The sequence below is a fragment of the Schizosaccharomyces octosporus genome (genome assembly GCF_000150505.1).
Source record: "Schizosaccharomyces octosporus yFS286 unplaced genomic scaffold supercont6.2, whole genome shotgun sequence".
Taxonomy (NCBI): Eukaryota; Fungi; Ascomycota; class Schizosaccharomycetes; order Schizosaccharomycetales; family Schizosaccharomycetaceae; genus Schizosaccharomyces; species Schizosaccharomyces octosporus.
This window is the reverse complement of record NW_013185620.1, coordinates 2,737,414-2,762,513: the sequence shown is the minus strand read 5'-3', so window position 1 is coordinate 2,762,513 and position 25,100 is coordinate 2,737,414. Positions and strand designations below refer to the sequence as shown.

At 37.1% G+C, this 25,100-nt stretch overlaps 10 protein-coding genes and 1 non-coding gene across 11 annotated transcripts; 6 read left to right on the top strand and 5 right to left on the bottom strand.

Moving 5' to 3' along the window:
- Positions 1-791: 791 nt before the first annotated feature.
- SOCG_00673 (ribosome assembly protein) lies at positions 792-1,500 on the bottom strand (the record flags this gene model as incomplete). Its single annotated transcript, XM_013163093.1, has 3 exons — positions 792-878; positions 931-1,077; positions 1,135-1,500. 3 exons carry the CDS (start codon positions 1,498-1,500, stop codon positions 792-794), a joined length of 600 nt encoding a protein of 199 aa, XP_013018547.1.
- A 2,408-nt stretch (positions 1,501-3,908) lies between these two features.
- SOCG_16303 lies at positions 3,909-4,023 on the bottom strand. Its single transcript, XR_001203005.1, has one exon. It is a non-coding gene; the product is annotated as a 5S ribosomal RNA (ribosomal RNA).
- A 2,657-nt stretch (positions 4,024-6,680) lies between these two features.
- Positions 6,681-7,785, top strand: SOCG_00672 (uncharacterized protein; the record flags this gene model as incomplete). The annotated part of the gene is made up of 2 exons (XM_013163092.1): positions 6,681-7,623; positions 7,748-7,785. The coding sequence occupies 2 exons, from the start codon at positions 6,681-6,683 to the stop codon at positions 7,783-7,785; spliced, it is 981 nt and encodes a 326-aa protein (XP_013018546.1).
- Positions 7,786-8,230: 445 nt separating this feature from the next.
- Positions 8,231-9,407, top strand: SOCG_00671 (translation initiation factor). The gene is made up of 2 exons (XM_013163091.1): positions 8,231-8,345; positions 8,393-9,407. Exons 1-2 carry the CDS (start codon positions 8,277-8,279, stop codon positions 8,885-8,887), a joined length of 564 nt encoding a protein of 187 aa, XP_013018545.1. The 5' UTR covers positions 8,231-8,276; the 3' UTR covers positions 8,888-9,407.
- Positions 9,408-9,409: 2 nt separating this feature from the next.
- SOCG_00670 (sorting receptor for vacuolar protein) lies at positions 9,410-14,082 on the top strand. Its single transcript, XM_013163090.1, has 2 exons — positions 9,410-9,706; positions 9,753-14,082. Exons 1-2 carry the CDS (start codon positions 9,464-9,466, stop codon positions 13,980-13,982), a joined length of 4,473 nt encoding a protein of 1,490 aa, XP_013018544.1. The 5' UTR covers positions 9,410-9,463; the 3' UTR covers positions 13,983-14,082.
- Positions 14,074-15,850, bottom strand: SOCG_00669 (19S proteasome regulatory subunit Rpt1). The gene is made up of 5 exons (XM_013163089.1): positions 15,692-15,850; positions 15,559-15,640; positions 15,026-15,432; positions 14,472-14,962; positions 14,074-14,421 (listed from the first exon to the last, which is right to left on the bottom strand). The coding sequence occupies exons 1-5, from the start codon at positions 15,836-15,838 to the stop codon at positions 14,199-14,201; spliced, it is 1,350 nt and encodes a 449-aa protein (XP_013018543.1). The 5' UTR covers positions 15,839-15,850; the 3' UTR covers positions 14,074-14,198.
- A 135-nt stretch (positions 15,851-15,985) lies between these two features.
- On the bottom strand, positions 15,986-17,500 carry SOCG_00668 (ubiquinol-cytochrome-c reductase complex subunit 8). Its single transcript, XM_013163088.1, has 5 exons — positions 17,347-17,500; positions 17,074-17,294; positions 16,801-16,875; positions 16,567-16,749; positions 15,986-16,474 (listed from the first exon to the last, which is right to left on the bottom strand). Exons 2-5 carry the CDS (start codon positions 17,279-17,281, stop codon positions 16,296-16,298), a joined length of 645 nt encoding a protein of 214 aa, XP_013018542.1. The 5' UTR covers positions 17,282-17,294; positions 17,347-17,500; the 3' UTR covers positions 15,986-16,295.
- A 623-nt stretch (positions 17,501-18,123) lies between these two features.
- On the top strand, positions 18,124-21,118 carry SOCG_00667 (O-mannosyltransferase Ogm4). Its single transcript, XM_013163087.1, has one exon. The coding sequence runs from the start codon at positions 18,354-18,356 to the stop codon at positions 20,709-20,711; it is 2,358 nt and encodes a 785-aa protein (XP_013018541.1). The 5' UTR covers positions 18,124-18,353; the 3' UTR covers positions 20,712-21,118.
- Positions 21,076-22,917, top strand: SOCG_00666 (chromodomain protein 2). The gene is made up of 2 exons (XM_013163086.1): positions 21,076-21,979; positions 22,022-22,917. Exons 1-2 carry the CDS (start codon positions 21,536-21,538, stop codon positions 22,613-22,615), a joined length of 1,038 nt encoding a protein of 345 aa, XP_013018540.1. The 5' UTR covers positions 21,076-21,535; the 3' UTR covers positions 22,616-22,917.
- SOCG_00665 (60S ribosomal protein L32) lies at positions 22,851-23,533 on the top strand. The gene has a single exon (XM_013163085.1). It carries the CDS (start codon positions 22,926-22,928, stop codon positions 23,307-23,309), a length of 384 nt encoding a protein of 127 aa, XP_013018539.1. The 5' UTR covers positions 22,851-22,925; the 3' UTR covers positions 23,310-23,533.
- SOCG_00664 (Las1-like protein) lies at positions 23,411-25,099 on the bottom strand. Its single transcript, XM_013163084.1, has one exon. The coding sequence runs from the start codon at positions 25,044-25,046 to the stop codon at positions 23,622-23,624; it is 1,425 nt and encodes a 474-aa protein (XP_013018538.1). The 5' UTR covers positions 25,047-25,099; the 3' UTR covers positions 23,411-23,621.
- Position 25,100: the final 1 nt, after the last annotated feature.

Sequence of the window (25,100 nt, the reverse complement as noted above, 5' to 3'; positions counted from 1 at the left end):
ATTGAAATTTTGATAAAACTTATTTGCCAATGTCGCTAAAAACGCAGCGCGACAATTACAGAATCACAACAGACACCGATGATTCTTTTAAAAAAGGAGTTCCTTCTTCAGATCCTAGATCCTTTTTAAATAGGATTTATTTTGTTTTTCTAGTTTGTCCTTTTCAATCGCAAAAGAACCGAATCAACACTAATTTGAATGTTTGTAAATACTAATATATATGGGCGCATAAATAAGCATGTATTAAATGCTGAATCCCCGATTCCCATGGAGTTAACTAAGTCCGAGGTTGTGACTAGCTTAGCTAAGAACTCTGATAGAGAAATCGGAAATTCCGAGGCTTAAACTCCGAGCTTCGGTGTTCGCATATAGTTTGATTGTGGCACGGCCACAATCAAACTTAGCGATATCATAAGAGAGGCAAAAGCAGTATCTTAATGATCTGATACGACTCGATAGTAAACAAAGATAATGTAAACAAAACGAAAACAACCCAGTTGAAAAAGAAAGGAAGAAAAAAAAAATAGAGTTTCCATTGTTTAGCTTTTTTTGTTATAGAAATGATCAGACCTTTTTCTTTTCTCTCTTTGCTTGGCTTTACCACTTATTTTATTTTCCCTAAATTCGCAGCTCTCTGAATACGGGCGTGTCGGAGTGGAAAACAATCAGGTATAGCAAATGGGATTCACGAATAAATAAGTTTTTTTAATGATACTTTTCAAATACCATGATTCCAAAATCAAAGATTCTCAGCATGAAGTTTATGAAACCATTTCATGACAGAAGAGACATCATGTACTTGTCGTTGATCGCTCAGTCAAGACTTTAAAAAATTCAAGTAGAAAGATATTTTCCTGTTCAACTTGATTACTGACGAGCTAAAATCCAAAAGTTAGTAAAAAATTTGGAACAGAAGGATAACTTGCATACCTTTGAGTATAGATTCCGTCTCTTTTTTGCAGAGGACGGTACATGGGAAACAGAAGCAGCTTGACGCTTCGCAGGTCCACTTGAAGCTGCAGGTTGAGAGTTATCTTTAACTTCTTCTTTTTCTTTGCTATCATTTACGCTTTTCTCCTAAACCAGGTTAGTTTGGGGGGGGGAATGCCAAGTCGTCTCGCAGTCTAGTCGTACCTTTTTTAACATCATATTTTTCTCCGTAGGCCAGTTTCTTTTCCGTTCTTGGATCCAACTATCAATTTCTTCTGGTGTATTCAAGGAGATGTTTCTCTTCCGTAAATACTCAATACCGTCCACTACATTGTCTCCAGCCCCATGCTGTCCACGAGGACCACCTCCCCGAAAATTGCGTCCTCCTCGAGCTCTTCTCGAGGATCCCCTGTTTGCAGAAGGATGGTTTCTCTTTTGTGTATGGTTCATTCCGTTATCAACAGTATTGTCAGACGAATCTAGGGAATTCCTAACAGATCCAGATCCAGTTACAGTTCCAGGTGGTGGTGGTGGTTTATCATAAATGAATTCTTTTTGCTGTCCTTCCATGACGGTGTTTTCTTTTTCTAAGTTGCTTCTTGTAGCCTTTTTGATTTTACAAGAGAAAAACAGTACAGATCCTATTCAACACCGAAATTCACTAAATTACAAAAGTAATAGAATTAGAATTATGTACGAAAGATAAGTCCGAGTTAAATGGAACGCGGAGGCACCTAATTCTTTTGTCCTTGATGTAAATCGGGAACAAAGACGTATAACGATCGTTCAAAGGATTCACTTTTCGAATTTTTATAAAACTTTCTGTTTCGTATGGCCGCTAATCAATCGCGATATAATTTCACGACTTTTGGCAAGTTTCTGAGTTTGTAGGCAAACGATGAAGTCTTTCCTATGAAACTAAATCTCACCCGAAGAAATATCAACTACAAGTCTAAAAACATATCGAGGTATTCTTTTGACGGGATAACATGTTTTTTCATTGAGTTTTTTTTTTTATATTGTAGTAAACTAAAAGGTCTTTCGTCTCGATTTTCAGTAGAAACGTAATGAGTTTATGAGGTTTTTATTTCATCCGCGTATACGAATTTTAAAAACACTCTATTTGTCCTTTTATTTTTTTTTGTTCTTTAGCACTCCATTGTTTACCAAAATCGTAGTTGCTTTAATGTAGACTAAGTAAGAAGCACAAATTTGAAACCAAAAATGTACCAAAATCCAATTACAGTCTGCAACTCCTTTCCGATTCTTATTTTGGTGCATACTTGAATCCATATCCTTCTATTTTTATTTGAAACAATTTGGCTTCAAAGAAATACTCAAACTGATTCAAAGAGTATGTATTTATTTCGCGTAAGGGAGCGTCTTGGTAAATAACAGCGCATCTCATCGAAACAAATGGTACTTCAATTACAAGGAAAGAAAGAAGATAAACGGGCAACAACCAGGGTTTCGTGCCATCTATCAGCCAAGGGTACAAAAGAGAAGCGAGCTTTTCCACACTTGACTCAATGTCTACTTTGTAATTTAGACAGTTGTTTTATTTAGTTATAGGTCTGCGAAAATTTGTTTCGTATGACGGCGAAACTTGATCTCTAATAGAAGAAGCTTGTGGAGGTCTAAATGCTTCAATTGCAGTTATAGTACAAAACTGATGACATGGGTTCGTGGGTTTTAGTTTAGAAAAATCGCAGATTAGTGCTTCAGTTTTCTAATTGGAAATGTAGGCATTCTAACTATGCCATGAATTCGAGTTTAAGAAATGGGCTAAATTAAGAGATTCTAAAGATTTAAAAGTTTCCTATGTCGTAATAAATAAAAATATTATCGAATATCATACATTGAGACTTGTTAGCTTAAGATACAATGTCGCGCAGACCCAAACTTAGATTGGAACATTTGAAAATTGTATTGCCAATAAGCAAAACATTGCTAACGAAAGGCTTACATTTTCACATGTTCCTGGTAAGTAAAGAGCATCCACAACCATTTGCAGAACATTCAGATTTTCTATTCTCGTTGTTTGTGCCTTTAAAAGTAGAAATATCAAAGACAATCATATAACACTGAATAGCGGAGTCACTTACCCATAGACTAAAAACTATGGGGGGGGGGGGGGGGGGGTGCTATAAAACATTCAAGAGAAAATGTTAAAGAATAGTGAAATAGACAACTCAAATGAGCAATAGATATCACTATAGAAATCATTAGCTACAATTTTTCCAATTGCTACAGCAACAAAATATACTAATAGCCTACGCTAGCTAGGTAGTAATTTTCACTAGCTGAGAGTAGAGTAAGTAGATCCAAACACGAGTTAAGATTAATAAGAGATCTGTATAATTTAATTGAGTAAAGTCATCCGAAAATACGATTCAAGCACAAAAAGACCCGTATCATCACAAATTCTGTGATAAAAAAATAATCAGCAGAAGAACCATGTTTGTTAACCATCTCTAAATAATTACTTGTGATATAGCGATTGGTGTTGGAATCGGATTAGAGACTATTGTCATTCTTGGTATTATCTGGTCCGTGGTATAGTATATCATATCTTTGTATGGCCTTTTTTAATGCTATTTTGAGTTAGTAATCGACGTTTCAAACTCATATTATTTCGCTTGAGTTTGCAAAGCGAGGAAAAGTCTTTATACATCAATCTCCTTCATAGCAGCGAGTACCGATGAAATCTTTCGATAATAAAATCAATAAAATAAAAAGAAAAATAAATAAAATCTGAAAATAGAAGTCTGAGCGGCATCGAATGTACTTACTGAATGCACGTTTACCATTGTCCATGAAGTGTGACTTGTGAAGTAACAAAGCCGAGTAAAGTCGAGGAAATTGGATCTTCTGTTATTTTTCAAAAAAAAAAAAAAACAAGTAGCTATAAACTCTTCTAAGAAAGGAAATTAGACATGGAAAGTTGAGAAAAAAAGACCAAAAAGAGAAGAAGAAAAAGCCTACAGCATCCCGGATTCCCATGTTGTCTCCAACCATAGTACTAACGAGACCCTCAGACGCTTAACTGCAGTGATCGGACGGGAACTGGTGTTTTCGCCTAGGTGTGGCCGTAGACGCTTTGTATTCAGTAAGTATTGATTTATACAATTCACTTTGAATTTAATAAATACCAAGTAAGCATTAGTGAGCATACAAAAGCAGCTTTTAAGCTGATACTGTACAACAAATTTTGGATGGGAGATCAAAAAACCAAGTAATATAAATTACCACATGTGCGAAGTTCCAATAGATGAATTTATGTATAATAACCTATAGTTAACAGCAAGTACTTACCAGATCTTTCAGCTTGCAGTCCGGATGCCTTGATTGTTTCAGTAAAATGGGTGTAATTTTATCTCCATCCCTTCTCAAAGCCCGAGACAGTAAAGCTAAAGCATACACGGTGTAGCGCTTAAATAAGTTTTCTGAATATAAACGAAAGAACCAAATTAGGAAAAGCTGCTACGCTTTATTAATGGTGAAATGAAGTATTTTTATCATTTTATTATGACATTAGTTTCTTATAAAAGGACCGAAATAGATTTGAAGATTACCAATGATAAAATTAAATATTAAGATTCAAAAATTCATTCACATTCAGTGACTCCTTAGACAACTTAACATTCATATTGCTGTAAGGTTACCGTGATCAATTCCAAGCTTTTCTGCGGAATGATCGTTGACTGTATTATTTTAAACGAAGGATTCCCAATTGCCGGATCAGACATTAGGTCAATAATATTTGGCATTCTAGAAAAGCCATATTTTGTTTTGGCATAATCATGAAATCCATAAAACTATATGCAAAGCATCTGAAGAAAGCGAAACCTCTATTCACAACAAAATGGTAGTGATTCTAAGATGTTTAGACCAACCCAGGACTAAAACCTTTAGAAGATGAAGCTAATTGAAACTGTAAATAGACCTAAGACCAGGAGGGTAAAATTTGTGATTGCAACACACAAGTTTACTTGGGGTACATTTTTTGATTGGGGTCCATTGACTAGCAAGTATACACCACTGATAAAGGTTTTTGTTCATGAACGAATCAATATCTTAAAAAAAATCCTAATTCAAAATTTTCTTTGATATCGTTGAAATTATACAACCAGAAATAATTTCTACGAGCAAAATTGAAAGCTTCAACTCATAATCTTTTGATATCTTCAAGTAATTTTCAGCATCTAGAGAATATGCGCTGTTATACTTCTTTACTCCGTGATGGCATATTAAATCCAAGAGCATACTAATAGCAGAATTAGCTGTAACATAAACTTCATTTGAAGGCTAGTCCCTGATCATCACGGATCCCAATTATACTAGTTAACGATGGTTGAAATGTGAATATGCATGTTAAGGAATCAAGCCTTTAAAGAGTTCTGCTCAAGTATGCAAACTTTCATTTCTGTTGTTGAAGCAGTCAAAATAGAGCATTTATTTACGTGAAAATAAGCGGTAAGAAAATTCAGGTTTCCTTTATTACGACTCCAAAATCTTTGAAAATTGCCCCTAACAGAATAGGGTAAATGAGATCAATACTTCTAGGAAAGCGCTGGACATTATCCGTTTCAGCGATTAATTTGGTGGTTATTTAAAAGTCTCCTTTCACTTGCATTGCATTTGAATTAATGAAATCAAAGTATTTTGTACAAAATTAAATGCATATAGCAAAGTAAGAGAGGTAGTAAAAATTGTCAATAGAAGAATCATCTCAGATGCACCCAGTTGATCGTACACTCCTAAAGTATTTCCATCATTTTCTTTGAAGAAATATGTGGTGTTACATCAAAGGAATCAATAGATAAATCACCGAACATCCTAGCTACTTCGCTAGGAGGCGAAAAATTATACAGAGCATCAGTAGTATCGGAGCATTGGAATGCCTGCGGCATAATAATTCTATTAAAAAATTAGATGCAGTTGTGCGTTCTTTCATTTGTTCGACAAAACCTCGAATTCACAATAACCAAGTTTTCCATTTGGTAAGGAAGCAAATAATTTCTCGTCAGATCTCCCGTCTTCAGCATTGGGATAATTTCCAGATATTCGATCTAACATGTTGAACTCGCTCTGTATAATTCAAGTCGGGATTGCTTTCTCAGTGTTCTCAAAAGTTCAAGAATCAGGTTGTCCTCCTATAGTACAACTTGTGCAAGGTGCATCCTTTTGGATTTTTGAAAGTTCCTGATAAATAATGACAAATGAAAATAAATTTCATCGTTCATGTGATACTCATTCCTTTATATTGAGGTATGTATTGACAGTAATCCCACTAATAGACTTGAAAGCACAGTATACGATATCACTAGCAGTGAACCTGAGCATTACCAGTGTTCAATCGGACTTAAACCAGATTGAAAAAGCACAGAGATTTTGATTTATTATGTATATTCTCTGCTAAAGTTGATTCTTCTAAATCATGTAACAGGTTATCCGTAAGATGATATATCACCACCCAGATCACTTAAGGTATAGTAAATTTGCAATGCGTAAGCAAATCTACCTTAAACCATAACAGTACTTTGAAGTTGAAGTCAGTCAATTACGAAGGAGTTGGATATATAATAAAGAATGAAATTTAAGTTTTCATATATATCGGAATTTACAAAGAATAAGTAAATTGAAGCACTCAATTCAAGTACGGGTTGACCATATCGTGCAGTTAAAGGAGGCTCTTGCGAGGCTTCAAATTTACACCTTAGATTTTTGCTTTAAACAAAAAGAAAAGTATGCATTGTTCCAATCTCCATCAGAGCTTCACAGCTTCTTCCCCAGACATGACTCCATGTACGGTGCCATGCTATATGGACTATCAAATCCAGAGCGTACCATTCGATATGTCAATGATGGACGAGGATGCTATGAAACCTGAATGTGATCAAGACGATGACATGGATCCTGTTCCAACTACTGAGAATCCTTTGCCATCGGCAAGCGTATCTACTCCAGAAAGGAATGCTTCTCTGTTATTAAAGTCCACGAACTGGAGTATTCACAGTGATACTCCAGGTAATTATAATCCTAGATTTTTAAAAGAAATGTATTCAGTCTCCCCGACTCGGAGAAGCTTAAAATCCTTATCGCCAGGCCTTCGAAGAAAATCACTTCTTCCTAAACCAAAAATGTTTCAGCGTGTCGCGAATGCACTTTATGAAGAGGCTTCACCATGGGAAATCGAATTGCGGAGTGAGTCAAAATTTGCTAGGATGACATCGGGAAACATACGTAGCTCGAATTCGAATTTTCATAATCCTGTTTACCCATCAGCTTTTCTTCATTCAAAAGAAAGGACTCAAGAATCTCTAGCTAATATTCGGAGAGAAAAAGAATCTCCAGCAACTCCTCCCGTAAATACAGAATCGCGAGTTCCTGCTATTTCAATGGAAAAATCACATACGCTCTCTTCGCCAACAATAATTCAGACACCGAAAAAGAAGTCCTTGTACAGCATGACAACGAACGGGCTAAATTTTCAATCACCGAAAAATGTATATTCTTCACCACAGCTCAAAGAAAAAGAGATTGGTATTCATTCTAGAAAACGGTTGCGTTGGAGTGAAGAATTTACAGATTTGCCCAAAAGAAGAGCTGTTTCTCCTTTTTTATATAAATTTGATACGGCAAAGTTTTCTCCTGTACACTCAGTAAAGATTCGCTCTTTGCAAGTGAGAGGTACGTAATCCCAAGGACTGTGTATTTTGGGAAAAAAATTGCAAAGAAATCTTTTGATACTCTTTTTTTTCTTTATTTTTACCTTTTTGTCGTATATTATGCCTCAAAAAACACTAACATTTAGACACTCATGAAGTTCTTCGGAACTTGAAATTATATTAGGCGAAAGCTTACATTGGTGTCCGCCAAATTTATTTGTATAATATTTACTTATTTCTAAAATGTTTTAATTTCTGCGTTTGTCCTTAATCCTTGTCCTATGGTCCATTCTTTGTTTATTTAATAATATTCTGCCGTTGTTCACGGTGGTCTCCTCGCGTACAGCTCGTGGGCGTTGTGAATACCTCGTCGTCGTTTATCTATATGTTTATGGTTTTCTAATCCTATTCTATTCTATTCCATTTTCTTTCATTGTTTCTTGTGTTTCCTTTTATCAATATGTCAAAAAAAAAAAAAAAAAAAAATAGTATCATACACAAAATAGGACGAATGGTAGTTTGTTCATTGAATATATAAGCTTATATTTAAGTATTCTGTTAATTTTTAATTTATTTTCGATTAAATATTTAAACTATTAGCTAACAAATGTAACATGTTGTATCCTTAAGTCGATGTCTAGTTACACTGCTGCACAAAACCAACATTCATAAAAAATGTCAGAGGCAGAGACACCAAAAATCACGAGTTTTTTGTATTGCGATGTCTGCACTTTACCAGTAGAAGTATGTTTGGATAAATAAAAATTGGCGTATTTAACTAACAGTGAAAGTACTGTGAATTTAGTGGAACTCTGAAGAAATGCAAAGCATGGCTCAAATCTGCTCATGAAGACGTTTACCTCAAGTTGTACTCGGATTCTGAATTAGCCTCCGAAACAAATAAAAACTTAAACGTTACTGAAGAACCCACTGAAGGAGAACAGCCTACGAAGTTGACAAAGGAAGAACGCAGATTCGAGAGAGAAGAAGCAAAGAGAATGTCTTCCAAAGTTTATATCAAAACCATTGAGAGAACCAAGAGGAAGAGAGTTACCACTGTTCAAGGACTTGATGCATTCAACATTGAAACCAAAAAGGCTGCAAAGATGCTCGCCAATAAATTCGCGACAGGTGCCAGTGTCACCAAAACCGCCGATAAAAAGGATGAAATTGTTATTCAAGGTGATTTGGGATATGATATTTTCGATTATATTGCTGAGAAGTTTAAAGAGATCCCTGAAGACAACATTGTTGTTGTCGAAGATACCAAATCTAAAAGAAAGTAAACTTGTGGATTATTGAAACTTGATAATCAGAATAAGAAGCTATAAACGGCGTGCTACAACCTAGCACATACTCACACCCTTCAAAATATTGTCGTTTGATGTTTACTTTTCACCTCTGGAATCTCCTTAATTCAAACATGGTAAGTGGGTTCAGTATGCTAAGAATATCCGGTGCTCAATTTTCTCATTTCAGTTATCAGAATTTAGAATTCTTTGGAGTATAAATAGACAGAGCTCGCTATACAGCAGAATAGAGTACTCCATATTCCTGTTGGATTCCCTTAATGCAATATATATATGGTTGTTATCTTTCGATTGATATTTAACTCTATTTATTTTCAAAGCAATTCATATCTTTACGTCTGTCTAATGTACGCTAGATATCTTCAAGTTAATATATTTGAAATGGAAACACCGTCAGATCCGCAGCTCGTAGATCTCGACGGGACTAAGGACCGTAGCTGAATTTGATACTACTTTTTATTTTCCATATTGTATATATTATTCTTTATTTTCCTTATTCTGCATTTCATCAAAGTACATTCATCATTCTTATAGCAGTTCACTCTATTACGAATGCTAGTGAACTCCTTAATTCAGGCCAGAAAGCTAAGATGTAAGCTAACTGCTACCAAGTTTTCAAGAATGTATATAAGGACTAGAATGCCTCATATTGGGAGTAATATACTTCCAATACTGAGTTGCATACTAGTGGTGTCTTTATTGTTCTCAAAAATCGCGGCTGCACCTGCCGCCGAGGTTACAGAGACTATCTTTGATGCCAATGTGAAAGATTTCATGACATTTGAGGATTCTAGCGTATGTTTTTTCATTTTTAAGGAATTGAACTAATACTTGTATTTAGAATGTCTTATTCCTTGATCCAGATAATGGTGATCTTTATTTATCAAAGGACAACGGCGAGAATTGGCAAAACGGTGATGTTCCTGACCAAAATTGTCATATTAAATCTCTTTTTCAACATACGTATGCAAGCTCGCGTGTTTTTGCATTGACAGACTGTAACTATGTCTATTACAGTTATGACAATGGCGATTCTTGGAATTACTTTCTATTAGAGCATCAAGTAAATCCATCCCAAATTCCTTTCCATTTTCATGCGACCAATCCAGATTATGTGATCTTTAATAATATGTACTGTTCTTCCTCGAACAGTTGGGTTGGAAGAGTTTGTCGACCCGACATATACTATACCAATGATGGTTTTAATTCGGGAGCAAATCCAGCACCGGTGGGCATTTCATACTGTATCTTTTCACTTTCTACAGAATTGATGGAAGTGGCTTCCAATGACCAGATAATATGTATATCAGAAAACCCACAGAAAGCATCCCGCCCTCCCTTTAATAAACGTTTAATCTCTACTGATGACTGGTTTAATTCCTTAGTACCTATCCGACTACACCATTTACTTGGTTCTGACGGCGTATATGGAGTGCTTACTACCGGTTCTTTCATAATCACTGCATTATTGGACGCAGCCACCGGTAAACTCTTCGTATATGTATCTCAAGACGGAATCAACTGGCAAGAAACTCTGAAGTTTCACAAAGGATTTGAATTTGATGCTTTTACTATTCTACCCTCAACTGATTATGCCTTAGTTGTGGACAACTTAGACTCTCATCCTAATAATCCAACAGGTGTTTTGTATACTCTTGATTTTGATTCAAGTACTTTTGTTCTTCGGATGTCCGGTACGAACAGATATCTTGATGGTTACGTTGACTTTACTCAAGTGAACAGTGTTGACGGGCTGATGTTTGTGAATGCGGTGGACAATCTGAAAGAGGTAGACTCAAATCCAATGGCGGAGAAACTACTGAATACATATGTAACTTATAATGGTGGTAAATCATGGTCAACTTTGAATGCTCCTTCAGACGTTTGTGACGAAGGTGAAGATGATGAGACTTGTTCGTTAAACCTGTATATGGATCCTCGCTCTTCCCATAAAATGAAGTTTTCTCCTTTTGCTCCTGGAGTGTTGTTGGCTTTAGGTTCTGCATCACCGCATTTATCTTATAAGGAAGAAATGTCCTTATTTGTGTCTGAAGACGCTGGTCGTACCTGGGCTTTAAGCCGACCTGGTTTCCAGTTCTTTGCAATGTCTGGGTTTGGTTCTGTTTTTTTCGCTTGTGATGACGAAGTAACTAATCAAGTATTTTATTCCCTTAATCGTGGACGAACCTGGATAACATTAAGTTTGGATAGACCCATTACACCCCTTCGAGTCTACGCTTCAGCAGACCCTTATTCCGATATCTTTTACCTGATATCTGAAGCAGAAAACGATGGCTCAAAGCGTCTAGTTTACTCATTCAATTTTGGAAAATTTTCAAAAGAATGTCGCTACAGTTCCCAGGAATCAGGAAAGAATGATTTTGAAGTATGGTACACAAACTATGAAAACGGGAAACCTGTCTGTTCCGAAATGGGAAGAATCGAATCGTTTTGGAGAAAGAAGCCTGATGTAATTTGTTCAGCACCACGATCATTGAAAGAAGTCCATCATTCCACTAAAGATTGCGAATGTGTGGAATCTAGTTATGAATGTAATACACAGTTCTCTTCCAATGAAGATGGCACGTGTGAATTGCTACCTTTTGTTGGTAGCGTAATATGTGCTGCTGAAGATGTAGAAAGCTTTGAAAAATATCCTTATCGACGTATCCCCGGTAATACGTGCACGCCGAAGAAAAAAGATAATTTTGAGAAGCCTCAAAGCTTCAGTTGTGATGACTTCAATGCACCTGGGCGTGAACTCACCGCTAGTATTCAGGATTTCCCGGAAGAGCTAATTGATATAATTTACCTCGAAGGAACAGTTCCTGAAGAAAAAACTTTTTTAATTGGCTTCTCTAAAAGTGCTTATATTTATATTAGTTCTGATAGCGGGAAAACATGGAATAAATTTACTAAAGAGAAATTTATTGCAATTTATCCTGATTCCTATCAAAAGAATACGGTCTATTTAATCAATCATAGAAATGAGGTCTATTTCACGAATAATAGAGGAAGAAGCTTCTATAAGTTTAAAGCTCCTGCTTCTGCAAATCATAATGGAAAATTAACATTGATGTCCCATCCAACCCGTCCTTCGTGGTTGATGTTTACTGGTGAGTCTGGTTGTGAGAATGGACCTTACTCTGAGACATGCCATGATGTTGTCTTCTATTCTTTGGACTATGGTGATAACTGGACTCAGTTGTCTGACGAATATGAATACTGCTCTTGGATAAGGGGTGAAAATCTTTTAGTAGATGATTCTTTAATTTTTTGTCTTAAGACAAGTGAGGATGATATATTTCAAAAAAATCTCTATGCGTCTACTGATTTCTTTGAAAGCATCGAATATGAAATAATGAATAACGTTGTTGGCTTTATGATTGAAGACAAATATGTTGTATTAGCCGTTCAGGATAATGAAGGAAGCTCTTTATCTCTTCAAGTTTCTATAGATGGATTAGATTTCGCATCCTGCGATTTTCCTGGTTACTTGAACGTTAATCCAAAACAGTCATATACCATCTTGGACTCCACCACTCATTCTTTGTTCATTCATGTTACTACTTCTGCCCGATTAGGATCCGAGTGGGGTGATGTTCTTAAGTCCAATTCAAACGGGACATATTTTATGACTTCTTTAGAGAACGTAAATCGAGATTCCACCGGTTATGTCGATTTCGAACGTGTGGAAGGCATTCTTGGTGTTGCATTGGCAAATATAGTAAGTAATATTCATGAGCTGGGTGATGGAGGAGATAAAAAGCTTCATTCGTTGATAACTTTCAACGATGGCTTAGACTGGAAGCGTTTGGTTTTGGTTGATGGAGAAAAGATTTCACCGAAGTGTGGTAAAAGCTGTCATCTTAATCTTCATGGATATACGGAACGGAATCAATTTTCAGACCCGACCTCCTCAAGTGCAGCCGTTGGTATTATGATAGGTGTCGGTAGTTTTTCACCTTACTTACTTCCTTATGAGGAATCTCAAACCTTCATTTCAAGAGACGCAGGAGTCTCATGGTATCGCATATTTGATTCTCCTTACCTCTGGGCTTTCCTAGACAGTGGGTCATTAATCGTAGCTGTAAAGAGTATGACTCCGACAAATGTGATTCAGTACTCCATCGACGAAGGAAGAACTTGGAAAGAATTTGTATTCTCAGATGAAGAGGAGGTGGTGGTGGATCTAAGCACCAGACCTTCCGGTATAGGACATGAAATCCTCTTGCTTACATCAGATGAGGATAATTCCCCTACTTCCTCAGTCTACATAGACTTCGATCCTTTATACCGGAGGATCTGTGGTTTTGACCTTGAGGATCTAGATTCCGGAAAGGGCGATTTCGTTAAATGGATTCCTACAGATTTAGAAGGAAAACAAATGTGTTTGCTTGGCAGAGTATCTTCCTACTATAGAAAAAATCCTGAGAAGAAGTGTAAAATTGGTTCTTCCCTTTCAATCAAGGAGGAAGTAGTAAGCCGTTGTCAGTGTACTAGAATGGACTTCGAATGCGATTATAATTTCCGTCGGATGAAGGAAGGTACTTGCGTTTTAGTTCATGGCCTACAACCGCCAAACACCGAAAGTGAACAATGTGCAGCTGATGATGCTGTTCAGTGGAAAGAATCTACAGGGTATAAACGCACTCCAATGACTTTTTGCGAAGGTGGACTGCCGCTTGATTCTGGAAAAACACATGCTTGTCCCGGTAAAGAAAAAGAATATGAGAAGTTACATCCGAAACCCGGGAATTGGAGCATCATTTTATCGGTTTCCGTTTCAGTAATTTTGGCTGTCATTTTTGGTTATATATTTTATCGGTACTCCCAGCAGTATCTTAAAGGAGCGATTCGACTTGGCGTTGACTCTGAAGGTGAAAGTCCCATCAACAAAAGCATAACTTTCACGAAGGGAATTTTTGCTTCTATTCCTATCTTTTTTTATGCCCTTTATGAAAGTATACGCTCCATCTTTGTTAGATCGGCATCATCAGCTCCTGATTATGAAAATGCTGCCTTCTTAGAAAATTATGAAATTGATGACGAAGGCGACGACAACTTTTAAATTAATGTCATGTTGTACATCTTAGTTCACCGGCATAATATACGGGGAATATTTTATTTGTACTGAATTAAATAAAGATCTTTTCTTATGTGTTAAACTTAAAATTAAATTCAATATTTACTTGTAGTATTAGAACTTGGTAAATTTGTTTTCATTCAACTAAAATCTATTGGCTGGTTTTCATAAAGAATAATGCAACAAGACATATGGAATCATCTAGGAACTCATGTTCATATAATCGGCCGTACTGCTAAACTTTTGGTTACCTTTAACAACCTTTTGTACAGAATCGAGGAAATCTTTTTCTGTGGCTACCCTTCTCCTAGCACGGATAGCAAACATTCCTGCTTCGGTACAGACAGACCGTAATTCGGCACCAGTTTGTGAGGGACAGAGACGTGCAATTAATTCCCATCGGATATCTTTATCAATTGCCATACTATTCTAGGTTAGTATAATGTTGATTTTCATGCGTTTTGCGGAACATACCTTTTAGCGTGAATACGTAAGATATTTGCTCTACCTTCCAAATCGGGTAAACCAAACTCGACTTTACGATCAATACGTCCAGGACGCATCAATGCTTCATCTAAAGTGTTTGGACGATTCGTAGCAAAAAGAACCTTGATATTACCACGAGGATCAAACCCATCAAGTTGGGTAATTAATTCTAACATGGTTCTTTGGACTTCATTATCACCTCCAGCACCATCGTCAAAACGAGCACCACCAATAGCATCAATTTCATCAAAAAAGATAATACAGGCTTTTTTCGTCCGGGCCATCTCGAAAAGCTCACGAACCATACGGGCACCCTCACCGACGTACTTCTGGACTAATTCTGAACCAATAACACGAATAAAAGTAGCATCAGTCCGATTAGCTACGGCACGAGCACACAGGGTTTTACCAGTACCAGGGGGGCCATAAAGCATGACACCCTTTGGAGGGTCAATACCCAATTTTATGAAACGCTCGGGCTAATAACAAGTTAGCTTAAGTCTTAAGACATGACAACAATAGCAGTTTGCTGCGTAACATACAGAAAGTAAAGGAAGCTCTACAACTTCACGCAAACGCTCAATTTGCTCTTTACAGCCACCAACATCACCGTATGTGATATCTGGCTTCTCCTCGACTTGCATCATTGTAACAGAAGGATCAATTTTTGGAGGGAGTGGTAGCTGAATGGAATATTTGCTTCGATCACAACCTACTCGCATTCCTTCTTCGATATCAGTAGGGCTAACTCGTTCTCCTAAACTAACGACAAACTTAGCAATTTGCTTTAGGTTAATTACATAACCATTTTTTTCGACAGATTGTTCATTTTCAATAATTTTTGTACATCTAGCTACTTGCAAAGGTTGTTCTTCACTCATTCTTTGGCGATCGGCGGCAACGTCCCAGAAGGAAAGGGGGGCTAAACCAGTGTCTGATTCTTTGATGCCTGCAAAATGTTAGAGTAAATTCTTTGAAAAGAACAATATCCAAGCTTTCTAATATGAACTCGCATTTCAATTTCATAAAGCTTTAGTAATAGGACATTTTCTCATATGTTAACCATTCAACATACCAACAGTATCATTAATTCTCTTCAAAACAGCCTCTGTATCTTCTTTAATAGTCGTTAAATCTTGGGCATACGGACCAGTGGCCTATTGTTGTCTGTTAGTCACAAGCAAGAAAGTCAATGTAGAACAACATACGTAGCTCTTGAGTAACTCAATGTCTCCTTCATCTAAAGGAGGTGGATTTTTCTCATCTTTCTCCTCTGCATTAACCTGCTTTGGATACTTTTCCCAGTCTTCTTTAGGTGGCATTGTAGTTGGTGAAGGATGGAATTCGTTCGACATACCTCAGCAACGCCGGTAGAGATACAAATTGCGTAGTACGGTTAGATGCGGTAAATGAGAATTATTAATTCATTCTGGTTAGGAAGAACAGTGAAATGTTAGAAAGAAAATATAGTAAAAAAAGAACTACGTTCTATAAAAACGAAATTTTACAATTCAAAAGACGATATTTATTTTCTTTTTCTGTATTGCACGCAGGAGCTTCCAGAGACAGGGTTACTCTAGGTACGAGGACTATGGAGGGAAAGAAACACACATATCCATTCCTTTACATTTCGTAAGATTATGAGAGATTCAAAACATGATTCAATCATGTTTGTCAAAAACATAAACATGAACATGAAAGGACGGAGAACAAGACACACTGGGTCAACCACAGACACTATACTACGCTCAGATGTGGGGAGAATTACGAAAAGAAAGACATTAGGAAAAAATCCCAAAAACAAAAAGCGCTTTAAACAAGTTGCTTAAAGATTTGGGGATCAGCACAATCACGAGCACAGTGGTAAAGGTGGAAGAATTCTTCTAAACAGTCTTCAGACTTGTCACCGTTTTCCAATTTTTCAGTTACACGAGCAGTACATTCGTCAAAATGGTGCTTGGCTTCATGGCATTGGGGAGCCTCTTTGCATTCTTTTAAATATGTTAGTATGAAAGGAACGATGGGGAATTTTCAATTTAATCACCAATATTTCATGTAGGTGGATCTCGGCGAATACTCATACCTTCAATCTTGGTATCCAAGGGATCAACAAGTTCTTCTTCTTCTTCTTCTTCTTCTTCTTCTTCTTCTTGTCCTTCCTCGGGTTGTTCTTGTTCTTGCTCACCCTCTTCAGGCTGAGGTTGACTGGTCTCGGCAGTTTCTTGAGGGGCTTCCTCGGAAGGCTTTTGTTCCTCTTGGGGAGTTTCTAATTCCATCCTGTTAGTTTTCTGTCAATTGGAAACAAGACATCACCCACCTTTAGGTTCCTCTTTTTGATCATCATCAGAGGAGGCAACCTTTTCCTTGGATTCATCAACACTGGTCAGTTGTTCTATTAAGAGGTCGTTAGTAATGCATGTCTATTTGGATAAGCGGCCAAGGAGCTCGGAAAAAGAATAGAAAAAAAAATAAGAACCCCCAGAAAAAGAAAACTTTCTCCACAGAAATGAAAGCAAACCAACAATTGACTTTGAATATGAATTGGTACATCATCATCATTCAATTCCGATAAACCAACCGGTGCACATACCTTGATCCTTGAGCTTCAAGTTTTCTTCCCGAGCAACTGTAGACTTGGTGGTTTCCATAGGAGAATCTTCGGGGTTCTGGGTATCGGGATCTTTCTTAGAAGGGACTTGTTCATTGAATTCTTTACGATTAGGAATGTCCGAAGCTTCCGCTTCCGCTGCAATCGGAGTGAAGAGGGAGGAACTGAAGATATTTTTCAAAAAAGACATGTTGCTCAAGAATCTAATACTATATTAATACATAAATTCACTATTTCTTTGCTTCTTATCCTTACAAAATGAAGTGGCTGCTGCAAACAAGAGATGGGTAGTTGGCAGGAGTCTATTAACAAGAGCACAAGTGACGAAGTGACTCTGTATGCTGCTACTGGGTACAATTCCCAAGTTTAACATAGGCTACAGCAATTTCATTGTGAATGCTTCATAACTCAATTTCTTTTAAAATTTAGTTTTTTCTAAACAAATTTCTCATTTTCCACTGTATTTTTTCCTCCTCACCATTTATATTCAGGATACCGCAATGGTTCTCTATCGTTATTTTTTGTTCATACTGCAACAGGTTGCTGTATGTTACATTGCGTACTGTGTTGGAATTCGTATATGTAAACAAACAAAAGATTATTATTCAAAAAAAAGAAGACAAGACATCAATTAACCCGAATTTCATTGTTTTCATTCTGTAAAACATTGCATGTTGATTTCCCTTCTTTTTTTTTTTTTATCCATCATGAAAGGATTCAGATATCTACGAAAGTAACCGATTCAAAGCTAAAGCAAATATTAATGCCAATTTGCGCTCTAAAATAAAGAAGGAGATACGAATATAAATAAGGACACTGGAATGATGGGATTCCTCTTGCCAAAACTCATGTCTCATCTACTAAACTTTTATTGCTGAATGGATACACATTAGAACTAAGGAATCCGCTTCATGTAAACGAATCAAGCCAAAACGATTTTATTTTCTTTTTTATTTTTATTCTCTTTTCATAGCATATTTATAAAGAATAATATATACTTTCTTTTTCTCCTTTATCCTTCTTTCCTAATGAAAACAATACCACGCTAGCTATCACTATTCTATACCATTTCTTTGTTCTAACATTAGTACTACCCAGGCTTCCTCTATTTCTTTCTAGGGCACCTCTGTCAAACCGCGAAAGGAGCTTTCGTTATCCTTATAAATGCTCTGTATTTGTCATTAACAAATTTTGCAAGACCGATTTACTTTATTTCAGCCGCTAGTGCCTTTGTCTCTCCCGCGACTCATTCATCATAGGCAATGAGACCAACAATTAGTGAAAAGTCGGGAAAGAAAAATCAAAAGTCATCCAAGAAAAACGGATCGACTAGTAGACCTTCTTCTCCTCCTGAGACTTCTCCCACTCATTCTTCTGCTTTGTCTGAAAAAGAAGTATCATCGAGTAAACCGCAAACCGTTCCATCTGCTGGCCCTGATGCTTCTTCCAATAATACATTTCAATTTAAACTGGCTCAGTATTTGATTGTTATCGTTTCCTTTTTGACTAGATTTTGGAAACTTCACGTCCCTAATGAAGTTGTTTTTGATGAAGTCCACTTTGGCAAGTTTGCAAGCTACTATATACAAGGAAAGTATTTTTTTGATCTTCATCCCCCCTTCGCCAAGCTTCTCCTTGCCTTTGTAGCATGGCTTGCTGGTTACGATGGTCATTATCTTTTTGACAACATCGGCGATAACTATAAGGATTATGGTGTTCCTTATGTGGCTATTCGTGCTTGGCCAGCTCTATTAAGCTCTCTGGTTCCTCCTCTCGTCTTTTTGACAATGAAGGAATCTGGCTATGAGCTTTGGGCTTGCTTGGTCTCTGCTTGTTTGGTTCTTTTTGATAATGCTCATGTAGCAGAAGGCCGTTTAATTCTTTTGGATGCCACCTTGGTTTTTTCCATGGTGGCTGCCGTATACTGCTACGTTCGGTTTTTCAAGCTTCGTCATTCTCCCTTCTCCCGAGGTTGGTGGAGCTGGCTTTTCCTTACAGGTGTATGCCTTTCTTGTACTATAAGTACAAAATACGTTGGTTTGTTTACCTTTTGTTCCATTGGCTTAAGTGTGTGCTTGGAGTTGTGGTATCTTTGGGATATTAAAACCGGTCTTCCCATACAACGATTCGCTAGTCATTTCTTAGCACGCTTCTTTTGCTTAATTGTTTTTCCTTTCGCTCTTTATCTCTTTTGGTTCTTTTTGCATTTTCGACTATTGACAACAAGTGGTCCTGGCGACTCTTTCATGTCTTTACAGTTTCAAGAAACCCTTGATGAAAACCCAATTTCAGCTAATGCCACCGGTGTTAATTATTACGACGTTGTTACAATTAAGCATATGGGAACAAATGCTTTCCTTCATTCCCATCTTGACAAATACCCTATTCCTTATGATGATGGCCGTATTTCTTCCGGCGGTCAGCAGGTCACTGGTTACCCCTTCGAGGATGACAATAATTACTGGATGATTTTGCCTCACGATCATTATGATGATCCAAAATATAAACCAAATATGCCTGTAAAGAATACTGACTATATCAAGTTGCACCATGTAGGTACGAATACAGACTTGATTACCCATGATGTAGCTTCTCCTTATAATCCAACGAATGAGGAGTTTACCACCGTTTCTGTAGATGAATCCGCAGCAGAAAAACACGAACTTACTTTGTTTCAACTTGTGATTAGTGATGAAGATTCTCATGATCGACAAGTTTTTACCAAGGCTATGAGCTTCAAGCTAATTCATAAGCTTACAAATGTAGCTATGTGGTCTGATCCTAAACCGCTTCCTGATTGGGGATTTAACCAACAAGAAATTAACGGTGCTAAAAACATCTTGTCTGGTCCAATTTTTTGGATGTTCGATGATATCCTTGGTTTACCGGAAGAAAGAGTTAATAAGGAAGTACGCGTACCTAAGAAGCTATCTTTCTTCAAAAAGTATATAGAACTTCAACTTGTCATGTTTCGTCAAAACAATCTGTTAACAGAATCTCATCCTTATAGCTCTACTCCTTCAGATTGGTTCACACTCCATCATGGCATCGCCTTCTGGGCAAAAAACGAAGAGAATAAACAAATTTACCTTCTTGGAAACCCTATTGGTTGGTGGTTAATCGGTGGTATTGTTATAACTACTACTGTAGTTGCAAGTGTCGAGATGTTGTTACACCAACGAGGAATAGTTACGTTGCTTCCCAGCGTCCGTAATCATTTCTATCGCTCGATTATGTTTTTTTACGCCACATATATGTTCCATTACATACCATTTTATCTTATGGGTCGCCAGTTGTTTTTGCATCACTACTTACCCGCGCAGGTTGCAGGTGCTATGTTATGTGGTGCTTTTATTCAATTAGCTTGCATAAAATCTTTCAAGCTGCCAGTTTCACCTGGAGTTAAGCAGCCAACAGATGTTGACAGTAATGGTTATGCTAAGTCTATCCGGAGAAAAGGTTATATTTGTCATGCTCTCTTATCCCTTGCTTTAACTGCCGTTCTTGGTTATTGTTTTGTTTTCTTTGCTCCTATGACTTATGGTGATGTTAGTTTGAGTGTCCCTGAATGGCTTCGTCGTAAATGGCTTGAAAGCTGGGTTTTCCAGTACCAAAAATAAATGGCCATTTAAATGAGAATACTGCTTGTTATAATCTCCGATTTCATTCTGACTGGCAGTATTTTTCGCAACCTTAAAAACTTTATCGTTCGTTTTTTGAGGGCTTTAACAAAGCTTTATTCAATATTGGGATTGAAATCCCAAAATTCCCTATAATACAAACTAGATTTGTCTGCATGCCTACCATAGAACTTCTACTCTAATGAATACTTTTTTTAGAAATTCTTGACAATCGAATGTTTGGATGGTTATAAAAGTCATTTACAAATAAATGTATACTATAATAATTAAATAGTTTAATCGAAAATTGATTAAATTCGTCTTCAACTACTTATACTTGAAGAACTACCTTTCAAGATCTATCAATGAATTAGAGTACCAAATTTAATAAAAAGCTTCAACATATAATGCGATGACTAACTATGAAATTACACAAAATTCACTACAGGATGGAATTACTGGGTGCACGATTAGAAGGCTTCAAATGCTTCCTCTGATTGTACCTACGATATCAATACTTCCATTTCGTTCAGACATCAAAATCCATCTCCTTTTCGAAAACAGCACAAAAACAGCGACAGAAGAATTGCAACTGAATTTCTTTTTTTTAAAGCTTATATTGATAATTGTTGTATGTTTGAAGTGAAAAAGAAGAATCCCTATTTCTTGGACTATTGTCATTTTTGCCAACTATACTTTCATTATAGTCGTGTATAACGCCTCGGAATCGCTATAGAAAAAAACTTTTTGGAATGTATATTAGAAACTGAATGTCTTACTTCGTCGTTTATTATTTTTGAAACACTTAATTCTCTCTATATAATATGGTGAAAACTGCATCTTTAAGTTTAATGAGTAATTTAATAATGAAAGGTGAATCCGCCTCTTCAGACAAGAGTTCTAAAGCCCTTAATGATGAAGTACATAATCCACTATCTTTTTCCTCTACAGAAGAAGACGACAAAATCTTCGAATTCGATGATCCAACTACTAATCTAGCCACTTTGCAAGAGAATGAAAAAAGCGGAAGCATAATACCATCTAGTTTTGATAGGAAAGAGTCTACTGAATCAAGTGACTCCGATGCACTTGGGCACGAGGAGAATCCGAGAAATAAGAATGAAACAGAGCAGTCTGAGCCTGCATTGAAACCGAACTCACCATCCTTGCCTCTGTCAAACTATGAAGAGTCTGGGTCTGAAGGCTCTGATGGATCTGGCGAAGAAGAATATATAGTAGAGGCAGTATTAGACGCTAGACTAAAGGAGGTTCGTTGCATTTATTAGAGTCACAAGCTAACTAAGGTATAGAATGGAACTGGATATCAATATTATTTAAAATGGGAAGGATACGATGATCCAGAAGACAATACCTGGAACGAAGAAGAGGACTGCGTCGGATGTCAGGAGTTAGTAAACGAGTTTTGGAGGAAAAAGGGTGGGAAGCCTCCTATTAATATGTTAAGGACTAAGAGAAGAAAAGCACGTTCTACGAGTCAATCACGAAAATTATTAGAAAAGAAAACCGATGATGATTTGAAACCCCCAATCTCTACATTTTCTCGTAAACGGCGAAAATCCGCTACGAAGTCGAAAAACCTTGAAGAAAATTCGGACGTTGATCCATCATTGTCTCCTCTATTACGCTCAGAATCTTCTGCCATTGACTCATTTCTTGCTTTACGAAAAACCAATGCTTTTAAACCTCCTTTTCACATGGAGAGTTGGGAAGATCTGGTAGACAGGGTAGAGACTGTACAAAAGTTAAAAAGCGGAAAGATTATCGTGCAACTTCAGTGGAAAGATGGACAAAAATCTGCTCATGACAATGTTATTATTCATCAAAAATGTCCCCTTCACATTATCCGATTTTATGAAGACCATTTGAATTTCGAGGAAGAATAATAGGAACGATACCGGCGTTATAAGTTTCATATAATTTATATTTAACATCCATCTTCCCGAAGATCGATGACATGAACTACCAAAGTAACCGGATGCCCAAGACAAAATTAATTTGAAACGATTGTGCAATGAAATATCTTTTGAGATTAATTCCATTAATATTTACTACTGTACTCTACTGTACTGGGTTACATTACCGTATACGGTATACTGGGGTATAGTGAATTATAGAAAGTTTCGAGCAGTCACAAAATTTACGGTACGCCAAAGGTGAAATTTCAGTTCCTCTACCACAACCAAGGTCGACAGAATGGCTGCCCTTAAGATTGTCAAGAAGCACACCAAGCCTTTCAGACGCCATCAGTCTGACCGTTTCCACCGTGTCGGTGAGTCATGGAGAAAGCCCAGAGGTATTGACAACTGTGTCCGTCGCCGCTTCAAGGGTGTTATTCGTATGCCCAAGATTGGTTACGGTAACAACAAGAAGACTAGATACTGCATGCCCAACGGTTTGAAGGCCTTCCTTGTCCGCAACGTTGCTGACGTTGAACTTTTATTGATGCACAACAAGACCTACGCTGCTGAGATTGCTTCCAATGTCTCTGCTCGTAAGCGTGTTGAGATCGTTGAGAAGGCTCGTGCTTTGGGTGTCAAGGTTACCAACGCTGGTGCCAAGGTTCGCTCCCAAGAGTAAACCAGGGAAACATTACGGTTTAATCGAGTTTTGTATACATGATCCTGATATCAAAAAGGAGAATTTAATTAGTTTTATTTTCTGAAGAATTTTGCATATGTGTTATTTTCGTAAAATTCAATAGAGCTAGTAGTTTTGTGCAAAACATTTTTATGAGCTACATCAAAAGTTTCCAAATCTCCTACATACAATGAACCCAAATAAACATCTTAATTATTCAAATAGTAAGTTCACCATATCAGTTAACCAGTATACCCAAAGTTTTATTATATTTCTCAGATAGTATCCTCTATATTCCATGCATAATGTATATCATTCTAAAATAAAATGCCCAATTGGAGCGAGCTCTACTTTAGGCTTATACCAAATGCGATTCCGAAAAGTTTGCAGATTAGAAGATTTCGATTCCTCAGGCTCGACTATGGAGTTAAGCCGGGATGTTAGCTGGGCCAAATCTTCTTGCATCTGATCCACAGTCGTTTCTGTAATGATGTTTTCCTCCCCCAAAAATCCAACAGTCTTCACATCACCCCGATATTGACATAAAGCTGCGTATTTTTCTTCAAGTTCCTTATCCAAAGGTGATAATTCATCAACAACAGCTCGAGTAAAAGGGTCACTTCGTTGGATACACAATTCCAGTATTGAAGCTAATTCCGTCTGTGTAATTGATACACTGTTCGCCCAAGGCTCCGATTTGTATGCTGCCTTTGTCAGATAAATGTACCACTTAGTTAAGTACATGTACGCAGAATTTCTTTCCTTGATATCTTCGTTACTTTCATTCATGAAAAGTGTGGATTCCTGATAACTTAAACTAGCATCGTTGATTTCGGAAAACAAACGGGCTTGTAAAGCAGGAAGGAACAAGGAGTGTTTGGAAGCGATAGTTTGTAATAGAGGTAACCATAAATTAATCGCTTTAGGAAAATGATTACTCGAAGCCGCCTTGGAAGGAACTAAAAACTTTTTTTCTAAGAAACAAGAGACGACAATCTCTAAGTTTGTGGTTTCGAGTGCAAAACTCAAATCCTGCTCATCGCTTACGAAGGAAGCAAGAATATATGGTAATCGAGAAGAGCTAATAGAAACGATTTCAGAACAAATATCGTTAAATTCACGAACATAATAATGTTCTGATGTTAATTGATTCACATTTACAGAAACATTCACTTTCCTCCAGGATCTCCATTTCTTCAAAAGTTCTCTTACGCGCTTTTGAATATCAGCCTTGTGTGTCTCATTAACCTCCATCGTATCATCAACTATCCCCGAGTTTGCATTTGCTGCACGAATCCAATAATGATCGTAAAGCCAAGCCAAAGCTCTGTATGCGGTTTGTCGTAGTACTGGTAAAGATGGAAGTTCTTCGTGAGTAATTGCATGACGAATTTCAACAAAGGAAGTTGGTAAATCAATTGACTTTGCTAATATAGCCATTGGTACCGCATACTGCGATTGTTGAATAGGATCTAAAAGACCACTGACAAATCTTGAGATAGATAAAGACAAACTGAGTTTCTGTGAAGGATCTCCGTTTAAAAGAGACAAAACCAATTGTGCAGTTGCTTCTACAGAATGAGGAATCCGTCCTCGTGTTGACCATGACTGAACAATTTCAATACCTCGAAATAACGCGCTTGGATCTGGAATTTCTTCTTGTCCTTCATTATAAAAGCAAGACATTAAGAATAAAAACTCTTCTTTTGATCTCCAGGGTACTAATTTAAGATCCATGGCGTACAATCATTGCTTGAGGTTGGATTGGCAGTTGCTAAGTTCTTGGTCAAC